The sequence below is a fragment of the Muntiacus reevesi genome, chromosome X (genome assembly GCF_963930625.1).
Source record: "Muntiacus reevesi chromosome X, mMunRee1.1, whole genome shotgun sequence".
Taxonomy (NCBI): domain Eukaryota; kingdom Metazoa; phylum Chordata; class Mammalia; order Artiodactyla; family Cervidae; genus Muntiacus; species Muntiacus reevesi.
In genome coordinates this window covers 36,016,172-36,040,878 of record NC_089271.1, presented here as the reverse complement: position 1 = coordinate 36,040,878, position 24,707 = coordinate 36,016,172, and the positions used below count along the sequence as shown (strand labels likewise).

Here is a 24,707-nt window from a genome sequence, read left to right as displayed (position 1 = left end):
AGAGGCGATTCCGAGATGATAAGAAACAAAGGGTAGGTTTTAGTTTGGAAGACTTGGAACATCAGACTTCTTATAGGTCAAACACAGTAGTATATATCAGAAACAGGTATGCAGCCATGGAGTTCTGACTGCTTGCTTTATTGATATAGCTTTGAAAAAGTCAGTTAAACTAACCAACATGAGGGCAGGTTTTATGTTATTTGATATTTTGATGATCAGACTCCTGGTATGATGCTTGACTATGGAAGATCCTGATAGATTGTTGTTAGAATGAGATGTCTGTTGTATTGCAGTGTTCCTAGGTTGCTTGATTTGTTTTAGCTTGGGAATAAAGGTAGCAATGTTGGCCAGGAAGCACAGTAAGAGAGACTTTCCCTCCTGCCCCTGGCAAACAAGTCATTTTTTGAGACTTTCAGGTGTCGCCTGGAGACTTCCCCGGTGGTCCAGTGGCTAAGGCTCCACACTCACAATGGGGGGCCCTGGGTTTGATCTCTGGTCAGGTAACTAGATTCCACGTGCTACAACTAAGATATGGCACAGCGAAATAAATGAATAAATATTTTTTAAAAAAGAAAAAGTGTCACCTGGTCTGTGATACTAGACCATATCTTTTCTGGGTACCACTGACCTGATCATTTTCCCCTTAATGTATCCTTTACTTCTTTTATAGCATCTATGGCATTTTTACTTCATTTTTGATGTGTATCTGCCTCTTTATACCATAGTGGAGAGCTCAATTATGGTTCATTTGCTTACCCTTGGTCTATTAGTAGGAATGAGTTTGGCTGCAATTGGCAGGAAATGCATTTAATAGACACTTAGATAAGGGTGTTGTTATCTCACAAAATAAGTTAGGAGGTAGGCAGTTCAGAACGAATGCCTTCAAGGACACATATCTTTCTGTTTTTCCAACCCATTAAGCGTAGCATGTGGTTCTCATTCTCATGATTGTACAATGGTTGTAGTCCACACCTCACATCTGTATTCCATGTGGGAAGAAAGAGGGCAAGTGCAGAAGGGTTTGCCAGAAGTATGTCCTCTGGAAAAAAACACTTTTCCCCTTATATCACATGGGTAGAACTGGATCATATGTATACCCTTAGTTACGAGGGAGTCTGAGAACTTTTCTGGCCCTCCTCCTAGAGAAAGACTGGGGGCAAAAGCATTGTGGATAGCATTTTTGTAGGCAGTCTACAGTGTCTTCTTCATGATTGGGGTCTCCCTCAAAAATGTCTTGGCACACATCCAATCAATTCTGTCACATATTGAACAGATTTTAGTCGTAGGCTCACCGTCTTAAACCTCAAGGACAAAATCTATTTCTTTGCGATTTCTTCAGATTCTTTGCATCTATTTTAAAAGTGTGGTCTGGCTCATGGTTTCAAATTAAACTTACGTTGGCCATTTTCAAGATGAAGGTTATGGTCAGAGATGGAAGTATGCAGGAGTACAATAGAATGTGGTTCCAGGAATGTGGCCCCAGCAGTATGGAAACCATTCAACCCTGTGAGTGATGGACTCCATAAATAATCTGTCTGATTCCTAGGGCTCTGTGATTTCTGGATGTCCCTTAGCTTTCAATTCCTTTCTTCTCTGAGGAATTGCATTTCATAGTGGGAGGGGCTGTGGCACTCGATGGGTCCGCTTATGTGTGTGTGGGTGTTAGTCACTCAGTCATGTCTGACCCTCTGTGACCCCATGGACTGTAGCGCACCAGGCTCCTCTATGCATGGAGATTCTCCAGGCAAGAATACTGGAGTGGGTTGCCATGTCCTCCTACTATGTGTAGTGTGAAAATATTTAATTTCTGTATCAACAATCACTTCTGAGTGTCCTCTTCTTTAAACTGGTTGGAATGAACTCGAGGACATCTGGGAACCTTTAAGACCCTCTAATCTTTGCTCCTGCTGCCTCCACTGTTACTCTTGTCCTAAGACACTCCTTTCTATCATTTGTGGCTTTTATGCATTACTGACTGTATTCTCTAGATGGTTGTGAATTGTAATGTCTCTGTCTTTATCCAAATACAGAATGTTTGTTTTCAGCCATAAATTCCCCTGTCCGTCCTTACCACAGCCACAGGAAAACCCTACAGTCGTATCTATTACACAAATCCCTTTCCTCAGAGACCAGCTTTCCTTCACAGTCCTTCCCTTTAGTTGTTCCAGGAATGGCAGCTTTATTGAAGGAAGTTTGCTGAAGCAAAGTCTTCATTGCCTCTAGGAAAGTTTCATCCAGTTCGGTAGTGGCAAATTTTTTTTTTTCCTTTGGAAGTCACATATATAAAGAGGAAGAAATCAAATAAGGGCTACACAGATCAAGATTTTACTGAGAGGGTAGTTCTTGTGGAAAGAAGTTTTACATTTTGAGAGAAAATGTTCTTCATGCATGGTTTTACAATTAAAAACAGAGTGTCTATGTCCCACAAAAAGAGCAGAGAGTACAAAATTTTAACCAAAAGCTATAGGTTCATAAAAGAACACATATAACTAGCTCATATATACATTATATATTTAATCTGATTGTGATCAAGGAATTGTAAACTAAAGCAATGAGGTGCATTTTTAATCTGTTGACTTCACAAATTTGAAAAACAAAATACTCATTCTCATTGCCAACAAGTATGGGAAATAGTCTTTAAAAATTTTTTTAAAGGCCTAACCCTCCCTAATCTGGTTCCCTTCCTTGCTTCCTTCCTTCCTTCCTTCACTGTCAACCTCCCTAAAGGCAACCTGAGGAAACCACTCTCTATAAACAAACACTGTCCTACACTGGGTTGTAAAAATGAAATTGCTTCAAACTGCCTGGAGGGCAAGATAGTAATAAATATCAATCACCTTAGGGATTTAATCTCAGAAAATAATGAAATGTTCATAAAAATATAGGTAAGGTAGATTTACCACCATAATTTATAAGAAAGAAACAGAACCATCCTAAATGAGCACCCATAAAGCACTGGTTAAATAAATGATATTCCTAGAACAGATTATGATGTGGCAATGAAAATTTATGCATGTTCCAAGTTGTCTGTTTCTAAGTATGTATCAGTGAGAGGAAAATAGTTCCCGTACATGTTATGCAAGAATCCATGGTCAGTCCAGTGTTAAAACATATAATTTGTTTTTTGTGTTATGAACAGTTAAAATAGAACAAGGTAAAGGGGAAAATGAAAAGTTAAAAGATCAATTGAGGGACTAATCTGGCAGTCCAGTGGTTAGGACTCTGCACTTCTACCACAGGGGCACAGGTTCGATCCCTGACCCAGGAACTAAGATCCTGCATGCCTTACAGCTCAACCAAAAAAAAAAAAAAAATTGGTTGAGTTTAAGGCTTCCCTGGTAGCTCAGGTGGTAAAGAGTCCACCCACAATTCAGGAGACCCCAGTTCAATTCCTGGATCAGGAAGATCTGCTGGAGAAGGGATAGGGTACCCACTCCAGTATTCTTGGTCTTCTCTGGTGGCTCAGCTGGTAAAGAATCCGGCTGCAATGTGGGAGGCCTGGGTTTGATCCCTGGGTTGGGAAGATCTGCTGGAGAAGGGAATGGCTACCCACTCCAGTATTCTGGCCTGGAGAATTCCATGGACTGTATAGTCCATGAGGTTGCAAAGAGTCAGACAAGTTTATAATGAAAGAAAGACAGTGAAGTTGGCAGCTCGATTGTTTAGATTGTTCAGAGGGCCTGGAGTCTTAGCCATCAGTCATTGAGTGTTTTTTTTGTCTCTGTGTCACCTGGGTGCTAGCTGCTATTGTCAGTGCAGACAGGGCAAGTGAACGTCTCATCCCTCAAGCAGCTTGTGATCTGAGGGAGACTGAGGACAGGAGGAGAAGAGGGCAACAGAGGATGAGATGGTTGGGTGGCATCACTGACTCCATGGACATGAGTTTGAGCAAACTCCAGCAGATAGTGAAGGACAGGGAAGCCGGGCATGCTGGAATCCATGGCATGCTGCAATCAGACCTGACTTAGTGACTGAACAACAGCAATACACAGAAAATTGGTAAGCAAGTAAGAGAGAGTCATATTTGATGAATGAGTACTACGGGTCTGAATACCATAGAGATTCAGAGGACAGAGAGATTATATCCTTCGGGGCTGATAGAGATGCATTTCTAAGGAGGCAGAAAATCATACTGCCTTTAATAATGGCGTTTGGATTCAAATATGCCAAAAGAAAGGGACATTATATTTCAATGAAGAGGAATGGTATGAACATAGGTTTGTAAGTGGGAGAGAGCTAGATTTTTGTAGAGACCTTTTTTGTAGAGAGCTAGCTTGACTTGACTTGTAGGGTTCTTGTTGGAGGGGGAAAACAAATAACAGGGACCAGAAGTCAGTCTGGAATGTCACACTTGTCTTCAGACCTCTGATGCAGATTTGCATGCAGTTGTGTTTGTTGCTTTTAATTGAATGACACAAAAATATCCATTTTAGTATTAGAAAGCCCACTGTAGGACATAATGAAATTAAGCTGAGAGCCGAAAATTTTCCCTTCTTGGTTGAGAGTATTACAGTGGGGACAGCATTAGAGTGAGATATGCTGCAGGGTCTGCCAAGCAGAAACTCTACAGAGTTTGGTTACAACCAACCCAAACCTTGGTTTCCTCATCTGTAAGACAAGTATATTATTATTTGCCAGACTGAACACAAAAGGTTCCTAATGTGTAGGTCAAGCATTAATAAAGTGAAAGAAATATTCTTGTTGATGCAGGGTTGGAGGATCAAAAAAAAAAAAAAAACCTTCAGACAGAACCCCCTCTGTATCCTGTGCTGTCTCAACCTCAGCTCTGATGAAAGGGTGTGCAACTAGGGGACATAAAAGCATTTATAGAGAAATTTGAACCCACCTGAAAATTGAGTACTGACGGGTTAGTAGTCCAGAAAAATGTTCCCCCACCCAGCACCAGATGCCAGTTACACGAGTTTGATCCTTGGGTCAGGAAGATCCCCTGGAGAAGGGAATGGCTACCCCCTGCGGTATTCTTGCCTGGAGAATCCCTATGGACAGAGGAGTCTGGTGAGCTATAGTCCATGGGGTGATAAAGAGTCAGACATGACTGATCAACGAACACTTTCGTATTGTAACAAATATCCTCTTTGGTTTTGGCCAGTGAATCCCAGGGTTGTTCTGATTTGGTAAACTCACCTGACAGGCATTCCACAATGTGTTTCCATGGTGCAGTAATTCTTAGGGACCCAAGGCTACCCCCAGATGAACTCTAGTCCCTCATCTTTAATTATTTAGAGTGGAATGATATGCTGAATTCTCTTGGCCCATGAGGTTGCTTTGTGGCTATTTTTTTCCTCGGGGCTGCTGCTCTTTTCTGGAGAAGGGCCAGCAGGGTGAGTCAGAGCACCTAGAATTTATTCGTAGAGTGGCCCTCAGGATTGCTGTCTGAATCAGCCAAATGTAATGAGTTTCCTTTGGCACAGGCGTTCGGTTGGGCCTGGTGTGTTTTTGATTATATCTAGGCAGTTTGGGGCTTCCCTGGCGGCTCAGGCAGTAAAGAATCTGTCTGCAATGTAAGAGAACTGGGTTCAATCCCCAGGTCAGGAACATCCCCTGAAGAAGGGAATGGCAACCCACTCTAGTATTCTTGCCTGGAGAATTCCACGGACAGAGGAGCCTGGCGGGCTACAGTCCATGGGGTCACAAAGAGTCAGACATGACTGAGTGACTTTCACTTTTTTCAGGCAGTTTTAGGAAGCCACTGAGTGGGTCAATCTCTAAATATATTATACAAATGTAGAGTACCTGGCTTTTGTGCTATCTTGCCATTGGCCTACTTATAACAAAAAACTGTAGAAATCGTGTTGTAAGATGGCTCATAGTATTTGCTATATGGATGTTGAAGATATTGTTCATCACATTTCTTCTGTTGAGGACACTCGGGATAATTTTTCTCTCTACTCTCAAAATCATAACTAATAAGGCTTCTAGGCAATTGGTTTGTTTTTATTTTGGAGATACCATGGCTCATGTAGCTAGTAGTGTTTTTCTCTTGGCTTTGGCTCTTAAGAAGTTTATTTCTTCCTTTAACAAAGATACAGAGCCTGTCAGCAAGTTTTTCATAGATTAATCTCAGTTCTCTCTATACAGGCCACATTATCCTGAAACTCTTCTATTCTTGATTTCCCCTTTGTCACATTTCCCTCAAAGGCTTTTTATTTTTTAATTTTATTTTATCTTCTTTAATTATCTAAGTTTATATAGGCCATCTTTAATTCTTTCCAGAACTAGACAAGGTATAAGTAAATACAATTAATTTGATACTGAAATGTTAAATTTAATGTGCTGAAATGGTGTCTGTTTTGCTTTTGTTGTATATTATGACTTCGTGATTTGGGATACCGGAGTGAGTGATATTTCTGAAATGTATAACACCTGAACTTTTAGATAACACGAGAGATAAAATAACAGCTGATCGTATGCCTGCAGTAACCCCTGCAGTGAATACCTCAAAATGTGCGTAAGTTCTGTCTTCTTGGCCCTTTCCTGTTTAACTTCTCAAGTCTCAGTTCATTTCACCAGGAAGCCTTTTATAGGAGAGGAGAGAGTCTCAGAAATTTCTCACAGCTCACTAAATAACAGAACAAAGGCCTAGCTCAGTGCATGTTCCTTGATCAGGATCAATTCTCCCACACCCATCCTATATAACACAGCTCTTGCTGGATAAAACCCATTTCTGTTTTATCATGGGAAAACTCCAATTTTTGTAGTCTGTTTCAGCTAGGCATTAAGAAGCAGGCAGATTAATTTATACATGTGTGAAGAGCTGATAATGCCCTCTGATTGTCCTACTAATATATGCTGGTTTGCCCCCAAAGATAAGATAGCTCTATCTCTAGATATCTAAATCTAGATTCTCCCATTTATCTGTCCCAAGGCAATAATGAGAAATGAGAATAGCAATTTATATTTTAAAATACATACTGCTACATTATTTATGACAGCAAAAATTGGAATCAGTTCTTAGTGACTGCATAAATTTTTATTGTATGATTGTAACAAAGTTCATTTCTGAAAGAACATTTAGGGAATGCTTAAATTATGGTTCACGAATATAACGCACCCATCAAGAATCATACTTAGGAAGTACATAATTCATAGGAAGATTATTACGATGTATGAATGAAAGAAGTTGGACACAAAATGGGGTAGTATATAAACTCAACACGTTAAAATGCAATCTTTTATTTATTCCACAAGTTTTTTACTCGATAAATTTCACATGTCTAGTATGTGTCAAGTAGAGTGATAAGTATGAAGACCTAGCATCAAACAAGATTTACATGCTCTCTGCCAGCATGAAACAAAATAGGACATGATTAGGCAATTGAATCTCCCTTTGGGGATTGGTGGCTTCTCAGCAAATGTGATTAAGCTCATTTTCTAGTTTGTGGATTCTCCAGGACCTTGGTTTCATTTCTCTTCTGTGTTTTGTATGGGAATCCATAGTTCTCCAGTTCCATTAGATTGAGTGGTAGAATTTAAAAACAATAGCAACAGACAACATCAAGCCTCATTCCCTGTCATTTTTAGATTTTTTTTTTAACCTATGTGGTTAGTGTTGCCCAGTGACACCAGTATAATAGCTTCTCCTAGAAATCTACCTGAGTTTATCGGGGCTGCTTATACAGGAGAAGATACTAGTGTGCAAAGGAAAAACATTTCTTTGGGGTCTTTCTATTTTATCTTACACCTGCTTTTACAGAATTTTTCTTATGATTGGCTAGCATTATGAACTTAATTTTGTTCTTAAAATTAATTTTCCTTTGAAAAATTTGAATGATACTTAAAGGAAATGGACCTTCACTCAGAAATAGTTTTTTTAATCAAAGAAACTATAAATCTTGTTTATTTAGGAAAGTCATCCTGCAAAATAAACCTTCTTTAGAATTGAGGTTAATGTTCTAATTTCATGTTTAATGGTCCGTGTCAAACCATTAAATTTTGTTTCTCCCAATAGCTTTAATGTAATATCCTTGGACATATTCATTGCAATGATATGCTTTGTTAGAGAATGATGTAACTTTTTACATGTCATAGCAAGAGCTCTTCTTTCTAAAGCGTTAGAGATATATCAGATTTGTTCCATATGCTACTTGTAATATTATTTCAATGCTATATTTTTGTCATGTGCATATACAGTAGGATAGTGGGAATACTAAAAATGTGAGATGGATTTTTTTCCTGGTTGAATTGTAAATATTGAGCTCTTGAAGTAAGTTAGTATATCTGACCTCATTTTAAAAAAAATTATAAACCTGAACTACTTATATGATCACATTTAAAGCACCAGTTTTGTTACATTTAGGGCTAAGATTTTGTTCTGTGGTATGCCTAAAGTAAATACAACCAAAGTCACATTGTTTATTCTTCTACTTTTTCACTCACACATGGTGTCCATTATGCATTGATCTTGTCCAGCAGTATTAACTTTCTTTAACTGATTGTTCTGCTGTCTGAAGCGTCTTATTAAAATTTAATCAGTAAACTAAAAATAAGCAGCTAATGCTGTAGTGCATTCTGGTAACTCATAAAAGAGAAAAAGAAAGTAAAGCCTAATGTAGGCATATGAGGTTAAAGAAAGGTGAATATTTATTGGCTAGTCAAGAGTATATATTGGCTTCCTAGATGGTACAGTGGTTAAAAATCCACCTGCAATGCAGGAGACCTGAGTTCAGTTCCTGGGTGAGGAAGATCCCCTGGAGAAGGGAATGGCTACCCACTCCAATATTCTTGCCTGGGAAATCCCATGGACTGAGGAGCCTGGCGAACTACAGTTCATGCGATTGCGGAGTCAGACACGAACTGAGCACGTGTGCACAGGTATATATAAATTACCATTTTTCCTCTCGAGATGTGTGATGTAATGGGATCACACTTACAGGTGATATACTTTTCTATTTGCAGAATGTTTACTGCTTTCCACACTAGCACTGAACTGCTCTGAATTATATAGTGCTAGTGCTAAGTCACTTTCAGTTGGGTCTGACTCTTAGCAACCCCATGGACTGTAGCCCACCAGGTTTCTCTGTCTGTGGGATTCTCCAGGCAAGAATACTGGAGTGGGTTGCCATTTCCTTCTCCAGGGGATCTTCTCGATCCAGGGATCAAACTTGCGTCTCTTCTCCTGCATTGGCAGATGGGTTCTTTACTGCTCATACCACCTGGAAAGCTGTATAATAGGGGTAAAGCCCATCTGTGCCCCTTGTTTCCACAGAAAAGCTTTTCTGGACAGTGACTATGGTAACATGGTTGTTGAGTTATATCCTATGTGTCCTGCACTTCCCATCCACCAAAATAAAGCAGATCCCACCCACATGTATTATCTTCATAATTGTTCTTCTCTTTTTGTCTCATGCCCACCTTGAAAAGTTCCTTCTGCCTTACTGCTTTTCTTGTCTCTCTTTTCAAAACATTTCTAGATTTAGAAGAGTCATCTAACCATATTCCTGCTATTAGTTCTGTCTTTGCCCCCACTGGCTCTGTTCAAAGGTACTTATTTTCACAATACTATAGAGAACCTATTGGCGGTTTAGTCATGTCTGACTCTTGTGATCTCAAGGACTGTAGCCTGCCAGGCTCCTCTGTCTGTGGGATTTTTCCAGGCAAGAATACTGGAGTGGGTTGCCATTTCCTTCTCCAGGGGATCTTCCCAACCCAGGGATTAAACTTGGGTCTCCTCATTGCTGGTGGATTCTTTACCAGCTGAGCCACCAGGGAAGCTGTTGAGAAAGTTATGGTATTCTGCTGATCTTAAAAGTATTATTTGCTTAAATAGGCAAAGGATTTGAAACAGGCACTTCACATAAGATGTCCAAATGGCCAATTAATGTACAAAAAGCTGTTCAGTTTCATCAATCGTTAGGAAGATGTGTGGTGCAGTACCACGACCACTCACCAGAATAGTGAAGATGCAAAGGACGATACCAAAAGTCTGCATGAATGTAGAGCAACTGGAGCCCTGTTCTAGTCCTGCTGAGAGTGGACAACCGTACTGGAAAAGTGGTGATTAAGTAATGAGTAGAGCTGAATATAAGCATGCCTATAAATCCATTAATTCCACTTTTTGGCATAGATGCAGAAATCGTTATGTATGTTCATAAAAAGACATGTACAAGAATGTTCATAGCACTATTTGTTGTAAACCTAAACTTGAGAAAACCCAAATGTCCATCAGTAGTAAAATGAATGCATTAATGGGGATATAGACCTAGGATGAAATTGGTAGTAAGAATGAATGAACTGTAACTACATTGAACAATATGGGTGAATCTTATAAACATGATGCTAGAAGCTAGATTCAAAAGAGCATACATTGTGATTCCACTTATACGAAGTTCAGAAACAGTCAAATCTCATCTATGATGTAAGAAACCAGGCCAGAGGCCCAAGAGGGGCTTCTGGAGTGCCAGTAATGTTCTATTCAGATCTGGGTACCGGTACATGGATGTGCTCACTTTATGAAAATTCAACAGGGTATGTACTTAGGATTTGTATACTTTTATGTATGTGTGCTTTATTTTAATATATTATATAAAAGAATAATAAGTACTATGTTATTTATCTACTGCCACATAACAAATTATCCCAAACCTTAGCAGTTTAATAACTATCTCACACAGTCAGAGTGTCATTGATCCAAGAGGAGCTAAGCTGGGTGTTTTTAGCTCGGTCTCTCTCACAGGGTTGCTTTCAACATATCAGCTGGGGTCTGCAGTCATGTGAAGGCTCGAATGGGCCTGGAGGATCTGATTCAAGGTGGCTTAGTCATCTACCTGTTGGCAGACACCTCAGTGAAAGCTGCTTATCTTAGCACAGGCTAGAAAAAATAATAGATAACATTTATTTATTTGCTCATTTATTTCTAGCCTGGGATGGGGGCATGAACGATGGGGTTGCAGAGGGAACCCATGTTCTCATTACATTCTTCAGTCACATGGTCTCTGCTGTACCTGGGAAGACAAAGTCAGGAAAATTTTTCTTTTCTCCTTTTCTGACCCAAGCTTATCTTACATTTGAAGTCATGAGTGCAGAGTGGCTTAGCTATTTGTGGAGAAAATAGTTGATAAGGTAGTAAAGAAAGAAGGAAAAAAAAATGAAATCTTTGGAGAAACACGACTTGAAGTATCTAAAAAAATGTCATCCCACAACACTTGGGTTGAATGATTGATAATAAAGGTATCAATAATACAGTTACAGAATTTAGAGGGTCAGCTACTTAATATACATGATGGAGAAAATAGTTGGTTTCAGATCCCTGATTTTCAGGTGGTGGCATAGTATCCAAGTATAGATTTCTCTGGGGCATTTGAAATTACAAAAGTTAGGGGAAAGGTTAAGACTAGATAGATAGCTTTGTATTTCATTGGGTTGGAAGTGATAATTGAAACATTACTTTGGATGAAATAAATGATTTCTGTTAGGAAATCCCATTGACTTCATCAAGTGATTTACAGGGCATCTAGATTATTTGATGTTATCTGTGATGACTTCTTTTCATTCACTGAGGCACTTCTATAGCTTGAGCATGATTTATTTAGATAGTTACACCATTGTCTTTAATATTTTATTGGGTACTTGAAATACAAGTCCCACTATCATGTAAAATTAATATCTCTGACTTAAAAGTTATTAGAAATTGTCTAACTCTTCTTATTGATAGTGCTAGATCTTTATGTTTCAGTAATATTTATCCTGGGCTTGCTTGGATTTCTTTTGACCTGTTGATTTATGGAAATTCAGTAAGCCATTTCCCAGTATACTCCTAGGATTGGCAGATAATGGCTTGTGCCTGTTTTATATGGCCCATGAACTGAGAATGCTTTTTACACTTTTAAATGCTTGAAAAATTTTTAAAGGAAATTTCATGACACACGAAAATGATATAAAATTGCAATTTCACTATCCATAAATAAAGTTTTATTAGAACACAGCCACACACAATTTCATTTCTGTGGCTGCTTTTGTGCTACAACAGCAAAGTCGAATAGTTTAAGCAGAGACCATATGGCCTGCAAAGCTCAACATTTACAGGAACAGTTTACAGAAAAAGTTTGGCCCTTTACAGAAAAAGGGCCTGACCCCTGGTATACACCAGCTGTTGTGTCATTGATAAACTACTAAAAAGACAAGTATTCAAAAAATACTTGCCTGTTTACACAGATTTAAATAATCCCTATCCTCCTTTCAGGCCTTATTTTTTTATCTTTTGTGTGCACTGCTATTTGTCACAATTTAGCAGTCCATGGCATCGCTAAGAGTCGGGCACGACTGAGCGACTTCACTTTCACTTTTCACTTTCATGCATTGAAGGAAATGGCAACCCACTCCAGTGTTCTTGCCTGGAGAATCCCAGGGACGGGGGAACCTGGTGGGCTGCTGTCTGTGGGATCGCACAGAGTCGGACACGACTGAAGCGACTTAGCAGCAGCAGCAGCATATTATACATTTTGCTTGTTTCAGTAAACAAGCACAGGCTCCCACCCATCTAGGTTGTAACTTTCCTGAGGGCAGGGATTTTTGTCTTTTTTTATTTACTGCTGTCTCTCCGGCAACTAGGCACATGGTAGAAACACAATATGTATTTGCATAGTCATAGCATTTGTTGAATTGAAAAGACGATTGTGCTGATTGTCCTTTTTTCATCTGTAAACTGGCCTCACTTTGCTCTCCACGTTTTAAAAGATGAGTATCCAGGTAATGCAGCAATATCTTATAGCACATTTGATGTTGTTGCTTTGCGTATATCACTGGGAGGAATAGCATTTATAAATATTTATATATTATACACACATGTAAATTTTAAAATTATTTTATATCATGATTTAGGATTTTATAATAATTATTATATTAGTACTTAATATGTACATATTAAAATATATTTCTTAAGCCTTTATGTCAGTTATTTTATTTATACATTGAGGTTAATGGGCCTAGTGAAGTGGATGGTGTGGCGTAAGTACCCAAAGGTTAGAGCAATTGAAGAATTCAGCCAGCTCTTTGGGAAGAGGTTGTTTTAGGAAGAAGGGGTATTGTTTAACATTCTTGCACAACATTTAGAATCCAAACTCTTTTTCAGGCAGTGAAGCCTTCTATGATTTGACTATTTCTTTCTCTAACCTCTTCTCTTTCTTGCCATGCCGAAACCATACTGAACTTTTTAAAGTTCCTCTAATACCTTAAGCTCCTTTATATATGGTCTTTTTAAAAATAAATTATTATGACCCCCTATAGACTCTAAGCTGTATTAGGGCAGGGGTCAAATCTGTCTTATTTACCATCAGCTCTGCAGTGCTTAGCAAAATTCTGACATTTAGAAGCAGTAACTAAAAATATGTTGAATGCCTACGTGTATGATTTACAGGTATGATTTAAGGAGCATTAGACTTGGTGTCGGAACCCCTCAGTTAAAATCCTGTGGAGTATGTTCCAAATCTTAATCTGGATGCCGGTTAGAGTAGGTGTGTTTGTGAAGTCTTTGAGCTGTACATGTATGAAAGTGTACCAAATTGATGTAAATGTGTTGATGAACTAAAAGCAACAATCCTGGGACTCTCCTCCTTACTGATGATGTGAACATGTGTGAGTCAGTTTCTTTGAAATTTAGTTTGTCACTTATCAAAAGTTATTGTTGTGAACACTCATGAGATGATGCATATGAAATGGCTTTACTGTTATAGATATACAACATATACCAGTAGAGTCTTGTCTTTATTATTTGGAGGATGTGGAAGTGGAAAAGATGCAGAGGGGAAGTTCTGAGGAACCTGGTGGAGTAAACTCACCTCTTATAGAAGGCACTTCAGCAGCTAAAGAGAACTGGGGCTTTAAGAGACACCATGAAGAGACAATGGATTTCCTCAATTCTAGAGTATGCCACAGGGCCCTTAGGCCCACTTACTCTTCAAAATCGAAAGGACTTTGGGGCGTGGGGAAGAGCAGGAGACTAGGACTGGCACAGCCTTTAGTAGGATGTCCAGAAATTAATACAACTATCTGAGTCCTCTGCAGGGGAGGACAGGGAAGTGATTGACCTACCTAATCAGCCATAAGAGAGCCATGTGGCTCGAAAATAAAACCGTCATCGAAGTGCTTCTCTACAAATTCAAATGTACCCTTCAGTGTTTCAGAACTATTAAAGAGCCAGACATAATTGAATCTCAGAGGATTACTGAAAGAAGAATCGCTACCAGGTTTGGGAGTTTCCAGGCTCTGATTGTCACTGGAAGCTTGGGAAAAGAGGCACAAACACATTTAAGGACAGCAAAAATGGCAGAGGAAGCTCTTAAAGAACTGAGGGCACACATTCCAAACTTAAATAGGACATGCAACTGATGCTAAAACTTTAAAATCAAATTTTATTTTTAAAAAATTCAGCTCATTAAATATTTAGTATTCTACTCTCTGTCTTAAGTAGTAATATTTACACTTAATAATTACTTTGCCAACAAAGGTCTGTCTAGTCAAGGCTATGGTTTTTCCAGTAGTCATGTATGGATATGAGAGTTGGACTATAAGGGAAGCTGAGCACCAAAGAATTGATGCTTTTGAACTGTGGTGTTGGAGAAGACTCTTGAGAGTCCCTTGGATTGCAAGGATATCCAACCAGTCCGTCCTAGAGGAGATCAGTCCTGAATATTCATTGGAAGGACTGATGTTGAAGCTGAAACTCCAATACTTTGGCCACCTGATGTGAAGAGCTAACTCATTTTAAAAAGACCCTAATGCTGGGAAGGATTAAAGGAGGGAGGAGAAGGGGACAACAGAGGATGAGATGGTTGGATGGCATCACCAACTCAATGGACATGAGTTTGAGTAAACTCCTGGAGCTGGTGATGGAGATGGAAGCCTGGCATGCTGCAGTCCATGGGGTTGCAAAGAGTCGGACATGACTGAGCAACTGAACTAAACTGAATATATTGAACCAGATTGACCACCAGAACTACACTGAACGAAGACATTTGGGGGAATGAAAATCTTTGTTACCCTCCTCACAGGTCCTGTTCACTGTTTATTTGTTGTTACAAAGAAGTGTTCTCATTTAATCTTCCCTCCAAGTCTGTGAAATTAGGGCTACCAATACTAATTGTATTATGGATGCAGAAACAGAGGCTTGGAGAGGTTAAATCACTTGCCCAAGGTCACATAGCTAGTAATTGGCAGGGCAGTCTCAAACCTTGGGACACATGGTGGCAAAGCTCACTCTGACCTGGTGGTGGAACCCTTGTTGGGAATGTGAGAAACCTGCCATTATTTAAGAGGCCAGAGTTCTGGAAATTTCTCAGTGCCAGAATGCCTGCCTTATATAAGAAATTAATACCACAGAGAAGAAATCCTGAAAACTGCAGACTTAATGAATCTTACTTGAATGTACTGGAAGAAAATAGTAGTGTCTGTAACGTTGTTACTGGACTGTAAGCTTCAGAAAAGCAGATAATGTGTCTCTTTCATCTGCCATGTTTCTCTGAAGCAGGATTTCTTAACTTGAATATTGTTGACATTTTGGATCAGATAATTCTTTGTTGTGGGGGACTGTTCTGGAAACTGTGGAATGTTTAGCAGTATCCTTGGCCTCAACCCCTGAGGTGTCAGTAGCATCCCTCCCCAGTTTTGACAAGCAGAAATATCTTTCGTGTGTGTGTGTGCTCAGTCATGTCCAACTCTTTGCAGCCCCAAGGACTATAGCCCACGAGGCTCCTCTGTCCATGGGATTTTTCAGGCAAGCATATTGGAGTGGGTTGCCATTTCCTCCTCCAGGGGATCTTCCCGACTCAGGGATCAAACCTGTGTCTCCTGCATTGGCAGGTGAATTCTTTACCACTGCGCCAGCCTCTCAAATATCTGTAGATAATGCCAAACATTTCTTGGGGAGAAAATTACCTTCAGCTGAGAACAACAGCCCTTTTAAAGAGTAGAACAGCACCTGGCAAGTAAAAGACCCCCACTATTTTTTTAATCGACTGAAGATAGGAATGAACAATGTTCCACAAATTAAACAAAATAACCAGAGCAAACCTTGAAAAAGTTTTTGAACTTTAACAGTTATGCATTTTTATATGCATTAGAAAAAGAAAACATATTGAACTCGTGATTTCGCATAATATTTTACCGGATAAGGCTAAAGTGAATAGTGAAGTTTTAAAAAATGACTTCATTGAAGGAAACCTGAAGTGAAGACAATAGATGCATTTAGCAAAAATCAATAAATCAACCAAGGTGGTATGTAAGTGACTGAAGTATGATTCATTGATCTATATACTAAGGAAAACTTAGGCAAAAAGAGTGTCCTAAACATAGTTGGTATGAGAGCCTCCCCTAAGTCTGGCCACTAGAGCTCTCATTGGGAATGATCTGGTGTCTTGCACAACCTAGACACAGATGTAGAAGACAAATTACTTACCCTCTGAAAACTGCAGTGTCCTGGACACTGTAAGGTATGCACATCTGTACGAGATAGTACCTAAGTTCCACATTGTCTTAGTTCAAAGGAAAAGAGATGATTTCCTGTTCATGGAATGAGGAAAGGCTTCACTACCAATAGTGAGGGATGAATGGGATTTTAGTAGTTATGGATAATGTAGAGAAGAGCAGAGGCATAGAATTGGAATGGTTTAAAGCATACTTTCGGGATGAGTAGAGGCCGGTTTGGCTGGAATGTAGGGTGACTGCTAATGAAGGTAGAACCTGCTTGTCGAGAATGTTTAATGCCAGGCTGGGTAAACCCATGGAACAGTGGTTTTTATTTAGATTTGTTAATGTCTGGCTAAAAGCTGCCTTGCTGTTGTTTTTAAGTACATTGCCATTACTTTAAGAAATTAGCTTAACCCTGGCAACAGGAGAAGCAGAGTAGTAACCTGGGACTGGGGGAATCCAGGGTTTATTGGTAGTAGGCGGTAAACTCCAAACCTCTGTCAGGAAATTGTCTTCTTTAAAACAAAGTTCGGGTCTTTGGAAGTTTATTGCTGGAACACTAGGTGAGTCAGCTGATGGTTACCTCCCTTGGTTTCATCTTCCCCTGGAAGAGAGTTGCCTCTGAAACCTGTTTTCTCCACCATGTTGACCTCTGGAGAGGCCAGTCCTCTTGAAAATCCTGGCTTAGGCCTGAAAGCCCTTCCTTTTGTAGTTCCCCGAACACAACTGAGAATGGCTTGATTCTTTGCAAAAAGACTATTAAATATTAAAGAATAAACAGGAAATAAAGTACAAGAAGTCTCGCCTGTCAAATCTCCTCTTTTCCCTACTGCTGCCACTGAGAACTTCTTGAAATCCGAGTGTAGCCATCTAACTCCCTGGCGTAACACTTGAATAGCTTCTTGTCTCTACAGGGGTTGCATTTTAGCGTATTAACTGTCATGTACTTTTTTCTGGAGTGAGAAAAGTTTTGTGATTCTCTTTACATAATGCTTATTTTATGTGTCCGACTTGGAGGAATGACTTAAAATTGAGCTGATACTGGGAAGGGTGAAGGACCTTCCTGTGAATATGTAGGAGAGTTCAGCTCTTCCCCAAAGTCTTCTCAGAATAGCTAATCAGAAGGGTCAGGGCTCACTAACCTCTGCTTTCCAATGAAGTTTCTAGGTCCCTCAAGGAGAAATCCCCGTAAGTGGGACTACAGCCCTCTATCTCAATTCACCCTGAGGACTTGGGGCCTAACCCATTTTATATATTAGTGTTCTGCATAAGATTTTGTGAGAGTGATCTGCTGCTTTAAGTAAAAGGTGGGGTGAGGAGAAATCATTAGATGGTTTCTCAAGTTCCTTTTGGCTCCAAAATACTCTGAGAATCAACCCCGTTGACTTCTTTCTGGATTCACTTTGTTACTTTTGTTCCGTACAATCAATGCCTTGTTAGATAGTAATGAAATTTCAGAGCTGTAAGAGGTTTTATCTTCTCTGGGTTCCCAAACTGAGCTCACAAGAATAGAACTCCTAAGAAATACTGATTGCTTATGAAAAGGATTGTATAGCCAAATACATGGAGAGCGTATACTTTTGTCACATTGCTCATTAGCATTTTTAAGGCTCTGAAAAGTTTTATAATAAAGAAACCCATTTAACCTTAAGATAGCATTTCTTCCATTTATTTGATCAGAGCCTTGTTTTTGAATAATGCACTTTTAACATTCTGTGGACATCAACTTGGGAAACATTCATCTAGTTCTGCCCCTTCCTTTTGCAAGGAACTTGAGATAGAAATAATTTTCCAGTGTTGTAAAACTAGTTATCAGGTTTCAGTCACATATTTATTCCCTGAGTGTCCCTATTTCATATAGACTTAATTTCTTTCTTTCCCAGCTTTATTTGAAATATAATTGATATATAACATTGTATAAGTTAAAGTTGTGCAATGTGATGATTTGATTCATAAATATATTGTGAAGTGATAGCCACAATAAAGGTTAGTTAACTGATCTGTCACCTCACATAGTTAGAATTTTTTGTGTGATGTGTTGAGAACTTTTAAGGTCTACTTGCTTAGCATTTTTCAAATATACAGTAAGTATTGATAACTGTAGACATTATACTATATATTACATCCCCAGAAATGACTCATCTTGAAATTGGAAGTTTGTACCCTTTGACCATCTTCACCCATTCTTACCGCCACCCCTGCCCCCATCCCTTGCCAGCACCATTCTACTCTCTATTTTTGTAAAATTTTTTTTTCAGATTCTACATAGAAGTGAGATTATACAGTATTTGTTTTTTGGGGTCTGCCTTATTTCACTTAGCCTAATGCTCTCAAAGATCCGTCTATGTTGTCACAGATGTTAGAATTCCCTTTCTTCTGACTAACAATATTCCTGTTGCTTGCATGTGCATTTCTTTATCTCTTCACCTGTTGGTAGACAGTTAGGTATTTCCATGTCTCTACTATAATAAATGATGCTGCGGTGAACATGATGGTGCAGAAATATACCCCAAAGAGGAATTACTGGATCACATGTTATTTCTGTTTTTTATTTTCTTGAGGAACTTCCATACTCCTTTCTTCAGTGGTTATAGGAGGTTAAATTTGCATTAGCAGTGTCTAAGGGTTCCCTTTTCTCCATATTCTCACTAGCATTTGTTATTTCTCATCTTTCTGTAAGTAGACATAGTAACAGGTGTGAGGTGTGATGTTCCATTGTATTTTTGTAATGTATTTTTAACTGGAGGATAATTGCTTCACAATATTGTGTTGACTTCTGCTATACAACAACGTGAATCAGCCATAAGTATACATATGTCCCCTCCCTCTTGAATCAACTCCCCCACTCCTCATTGTGGTTTGATTTGCATTTCTCTCAGGATTAGTGATGTTGAACACCTTTTCATGTACCTGTATTTTCTTTTGAAAGATGTTTATTTAGATCCATTGCCCATTTTAAAATTTGTTTTCTGCTATTGAGTTGTGTAAGTTCATTGTATATTTTGAATATTAACCCTTTATTGGATATGTGGTTTGCAAATAAACTCTCCCATTCCTTTGATTGCCTTTTCATTTTGTTGATCATTTCTTTTCTCTACAGAGGCTTCTTAGATTGATGTAGTCTTATTATTTTGTGCTTTTTTTTGCCTGTTTTTTTCCCCTTTGTTTTCTTCTAGGACTTTTTATGAGTTCAAGTTTTATGTTTAAGCCTTTAGTTCATTTAAAGTTCATTTTTGTCCATGGTGTAAGGGAGGAGGTCCATTTTCAGGTTTTTGTTTTTGTTTTATGTGAGTATCTAGTTTTTCCAGAATCATTTGTTAGGCTGTTTTTTCCCCATCGAGTGTTTTTGACTCCCTTGTCAAATATTAGTTGACTTTATCTGCTTGAATTTATTTCTGGACTCAGGATTCTGTTTTTTGGGTCTATTCGTCTTTTTTTTTTTGCTAGTACTTCTAGGTTGTTTAATTTGTTGGTGGTAACTGTTCATAGTAGTCTCATGATCCTTTGTATTTATTTGGATCTTCACTTTTTTATTGGTCTAGCTAAAAATTTGTCAGTTTTGTTCTTTGCAATGAACCAACTTTTAGTTTTGTTAATCTTTTCTGTTGCTTCCCTATTCTTTATTGTATTTATTTCTGCTCTTATATTTAGTATTGAATTCCTCTACTAATTCTGGGCTAGTTTCTTCTTTTACTAATGTCTTTACGGCTAAAGTTCGGTTGTTCTTTTGAGATCTTTCTTTTCTTTTATAAATTTACCACTATGAACTTTTTAGAACTACTTTTGTTGCATCTGATGGGTTTTCCTGTGTTGTATTTCAGTTTTTGTATGTCTCAAGATTTGTTTTATTTACCTTTTGATTTCTCTTCTTTGGTCCATTGGTTGGTCAGGAAGATGCTTAATTTCCATGTACTTGAAATTTTTTTTGCTTTCCTCTAGTTATTGATTACTAACTTCATAACATTGTGTTTATAAAGGATGCTTTATATAATTTCTGCCTTCTTGAATTTGTTGAAACTTATTTTTTGGCCTACCATATGATCAATCCTAGAAAAAGTTTCTCTATTCTTGAGAAAAATGTGTATTCTGCTGCTATTGAATGGAATGCTCTCTCTGTCTGTCTGTCTGATCTGTTTAGTCTGTAGTGTAGTTAAAATCCACTGTTTCCTGATTGATTCTCTATTTGGATGATATATCTATTGTTGAGAGTGGGATATTAAAGTCAGCACATGTTACTGTATTGCTGTTTGTTTCTCATTTTATTTGTAGTAATACTTGCTTTATATATTTAAGTGCATCCAACATTGGGTGCATAAACATTTACAGTTGTTATATCTTCATGATGAAATCGACTCCTTTTTCTTTATATAATGGCCTTCTTTGTCTCTCATGACTGTATTTAGCTTAAAGTCTATCTTGTCTGATCTAAGTATAGTTATCCCTGCTTTCTTTTGGTTTCTACTTGCTTGGAATATCTATTTCCATCCCTTCACCTCATCCTATATGTGTTCTTAAAAGTAAAGTGAGTCTCTTATAGACAGCATATCATTGAAATCTTGTATTTTATACACTCAGCCATGCTGTTTTTGATTGGAGAATTTAACCCATTTACATTTAGAGTAATTATTGCTAGATATTACCATTTTATTCTATTGAATTCTTCAGTTATTGTATTCCTCAGCTCTAAGATTCCTTTTTTTTCTGAAAGAGACTCACAGACTTAGAGAATGAACTTATGGTTGCTGGGGGGAAGGAAAAGAGGAAGGGATAGTTAAGGAGTTTGGGATGGACATGTACACATTACTAGATTTAAAATGGATAACCAACCAGGACCTACTGTATAGGATATGGAACTCTGCTCAATGTTATGTGGCAGCCTGGATGGGAGGGGAGTTTGTGGAAGAATGGATACATGTGTATGTATGGCTGTGTCCCTTTGCTGTTCATTGAAACTATCACAACATTGTTTGTTAATTGGCTATACTCCAATACAAAATAAACAGTTAAAAAAAAAAGAGAACAGTGGACACTTCCATCAACCCCCAAAAGATTCTGATTTTTTTTATGGTTTCTGTTTACTTCTTGAACTTTTTTTTTGTTCATGTACTATTTTCCTGATTTTCTTTAGCTGTCAGTGTGTTCTTGTAGTTCACTGAAAGTTAAGAGGATTTTTCTGAATTCTTTTTCAGACAGCTTATAGACCTCTGTTTCATTAGGGTCAGTTGTTGTAACTTTTAGTTTCTTTTGGTGATGTCATGTTTACCTGTTTGTTTCATGATTCCTTGCATTGGTGTCTGTGTATATGTTTAAGCAGTCTCCTCCTCCAGACTTGACAGGTTTACTTCTGTAGAGAAAGACCTTCACCACTCATGATAGCTTGCAGCTGCTGGGCCAGTTAGCTGGTACCTTCCACAGTCAGCAGGGCTTATACTTGGAGTCTCACTGAGTGAGGCCATGCTCTGAGTTTGGGGGAAATGCCACTGACTGGGCTCCACTGTTGGGTAGGCCTGTTGGCTGGGCTCCATGTTCAAGCAGAACTACTAGGTGACCATCTCCCTGTTTGGGTGGGGCTGCTGGTTTTGCTCAGCCATGAAATGGGACCACTAGCCGAGTTCTGATATCACCTCCAGTTGGGTAAAGTCCCAGACTGTTTGTTGGTAGGGTGGTGCCACGGGTTCAAGTCCTTGATTGAGCAAGACTATGGATTGGTTCAGCAGTCATGCGTTGTTGTGTGGGATCTCAGACCGCACTCCACAACCCAGTGGTATTGTTGGCTGGATTTTATGTTTAAGCAGGGCCCCGGGCAGGACAGAGTGTTTTCACATGACTTCAAGTTGTGTTTCAGGATTAGGTGGGGCCACAGACACTGCCATGAAGTTGAACAAGGCTGCATACTGCTGAGCTTCCTTGTTCGATGGGACCGCAGGCTACCCTTCTTCATTGGGCAAGATTACTGGCTGGGCTTCCTGCATGGGCAATACCACAGGCTGTTTCCAGCAAGTGGGCAGGGCCATAGGCTGAGCTCCTCTGCTTATCAGTGTTGAAAGGCTAGGCGCCATGGCTGAGTTGGGAGTGTAGGCTCCGCTCTGTCTCTCTAGCAGTCCCATCAGCTGGGTTCTGTTGCCCAGGGTCACTGTTCCAGCTCCCTGGTTTTGTGGGGTCAGTGGTTATGTTCAGCAATTGGGTAGCACTACTAGCTTGACTGTCTGACCAGTCGGGGCTGTAAGATGAGTTCATGGCTGCTCTGGTTCCCCAGCCAGGCTTCCTGGAAGGAGAAACTGGAGCCTATGCTTAGCACTTCAGCAGGGCTAGGCATTTGCTTGCCTTCATGGGCTGGATGGTAGAAGAGGCTCCACTGATTGTAGATCCAGATCAAGTAGAACTACCACCTGAGCTCTCTACTCAGAAGGGGCCACCTGCTTAGCTCTGCAAATGGCCAGATCTGCTGGCCAGGATCTTTGCTAAGGCATGGATGTGAGCAGAAATGCCATTTGCCAAGGCCTGAGCACTGTTTTCTTTGAGCCCCGCCCCCTTCTCCATCTCTTTCCAATTCCCAGTAGTCAAGCAGCAGATTGCTCCAGTGATCTCCATAAGGCAAGACCTGAGTGGGCCTCCAGGGAAGTGTCCTATATGGTAGGGGAGCCAGATGCCCACCTTTAGCTCTCTTTTTCCCAGTATGGAATCCATATTCCTCTCCTCCCTCCAGGGAGGAGGGTGATGTGGTCAGGGTGGATCCAGTCCGCTCACCCTTCTCATGTGGTCCTGCTCACTCTCTGTTGTCCAGCAGGGTGCTTGAGCCTAGCATCTTCACAATGGGCATATGCACATTTTCTGTGCATAGTTGCTAGTGGGTCTTCTTGTGAGGGGAACTGAAATTGGGAATGATCATCTGTGGCCAGGTTGATGACATTACTCTCCTCTATATGTTTGACTTAAGCATGTTATATATTCCTTAACATGGTGATAAATTAGAATTGTGCCTCTCTGGTGCTTAGCTCCATATTGGGAATGTGACATGTGAACAGTAAATGTGTGGTAGTTTTGTGATTAAACCCTGTAAGAAAATGAAGCCATTGTGGTATACATTAGCTTCTGTGTGTGTATTTTCCTAAAGAAACAGAATCACTGCTCCTCCATGCATACCTGCATTTGCAGTATGTATTTTTCTCCTCTGAAGTTTCTATTGTCAGTAGCTCATAGTTATTATTGATTCATGCTGTTTACTGGTAGTAACTCTGTGGGCTGCTTTGCCGGAGGGATAATTTGATTAGAGGTACTGCTGTTTGGCACCATTCAGGAAAATGTTACACTCTAAAGGATATTGGATTTGTCACAGAGTGACACTGAAGAGAAACCAGGGATAGGCAGGCTAATAACTTGCTAGCCTTGTTATTAAAATTGAGCCTTTTGGCATTTTTGTCCACCTTTTTTTGTTGATATCACTTCTTTCCTATGAGAGAAACATGTGACCAATTTGATGACTTTTATTTGGCAAGGGCAGAAACTAATGCCAGATAAACAAGGTCATAGCCAACTGATATGGAGCCCATGTGTTCCAGAATACTGTGTTTCCATCTTCTGAGGTTAGATACTGGCTTTATTTATATAAGGGGGCAAGATTGGAAAGCACTGAAATGTTCATGTTGATAACATCAGTTTTAATGGAACTTGACTCTGACTCTGTGTATGCTGTGTTTTGCAGAGGGACTCATCATCCAAGGATCTACCAGAGACCACAGGAAAACATGGGGAGAAGTAAGTCTCTCTTCACTTTTAAATAATTTAGAGTCTGTCTACATTAATCCACTATATGCAGGAAATTAGATTTGCAACTCAGTTTTTTTTCCTTTGTGGACAATTAAATTGTGCTTCTGGTTAGTGTTAGAAAGGTTTTCTCTGAAGCAGTGCTGTGCAGAGACACGTTGCTCACTGGAAAGGGTCTCCCCCCGCCCCGCACTGCCCCCCCAACCACCGCTCTTTTCTGAACATCTCTCAGTACAGGGAGCGAAGGCTCAAACTTGATATTATATAAACCTGCCCTAATCTCAGCTTCTTTACAACTCTTAGCAAAGTTACCCATATGCTGCTAATGGTTTCTAAGGCCTTACTGATAATAACATAAACAAAAATATGATTGTACTATGCAACTAATGATAGTAGGAAAAACATCACCTTTGAGGTTGACTTAAATGGCTTTGGTTGCCTGTAAAGTGTTAAAGACTGGAATTAAGACCCATTAAATGAATTCTTTTTGTCCATTTTTCATTTCTCATAAGGCTGTCATATGG

General features: G+C 39.4%; 1 protein-coding gene and 1 pseudogene across 1 annotated transcript in view; both read left to right on the top strand.

The window, feature by feature from the left end:
• Positions 1-24,707, top strand: part of PRRG1 (proline rich and Gla domain 1) — a 144,925-nt gene that overhangs the window by 26,314 nt on the left and 93,904 nt on the right. Inside the window, exon 2 of the mRNA XM_065915830.1 lies at positions 24,122-24,174. Coding sequence (XP_065771902.1) covers positions 24,165-24,174 — 10 coding nt within the window. The 5' untranslated portion in view covers positions 24,122-24,164. The remainder of the gene's footprint in view (positions 1-24,121; positions 24,175-24,707) is intronic.
• Positions 1-24,707, top strand: part of LOC136153742 (transcription factor E2F6 pseudogene) — a 71,096-nt pseudogene that overhangs the window by 26,283 nt on the left and 20,106 nt on the right.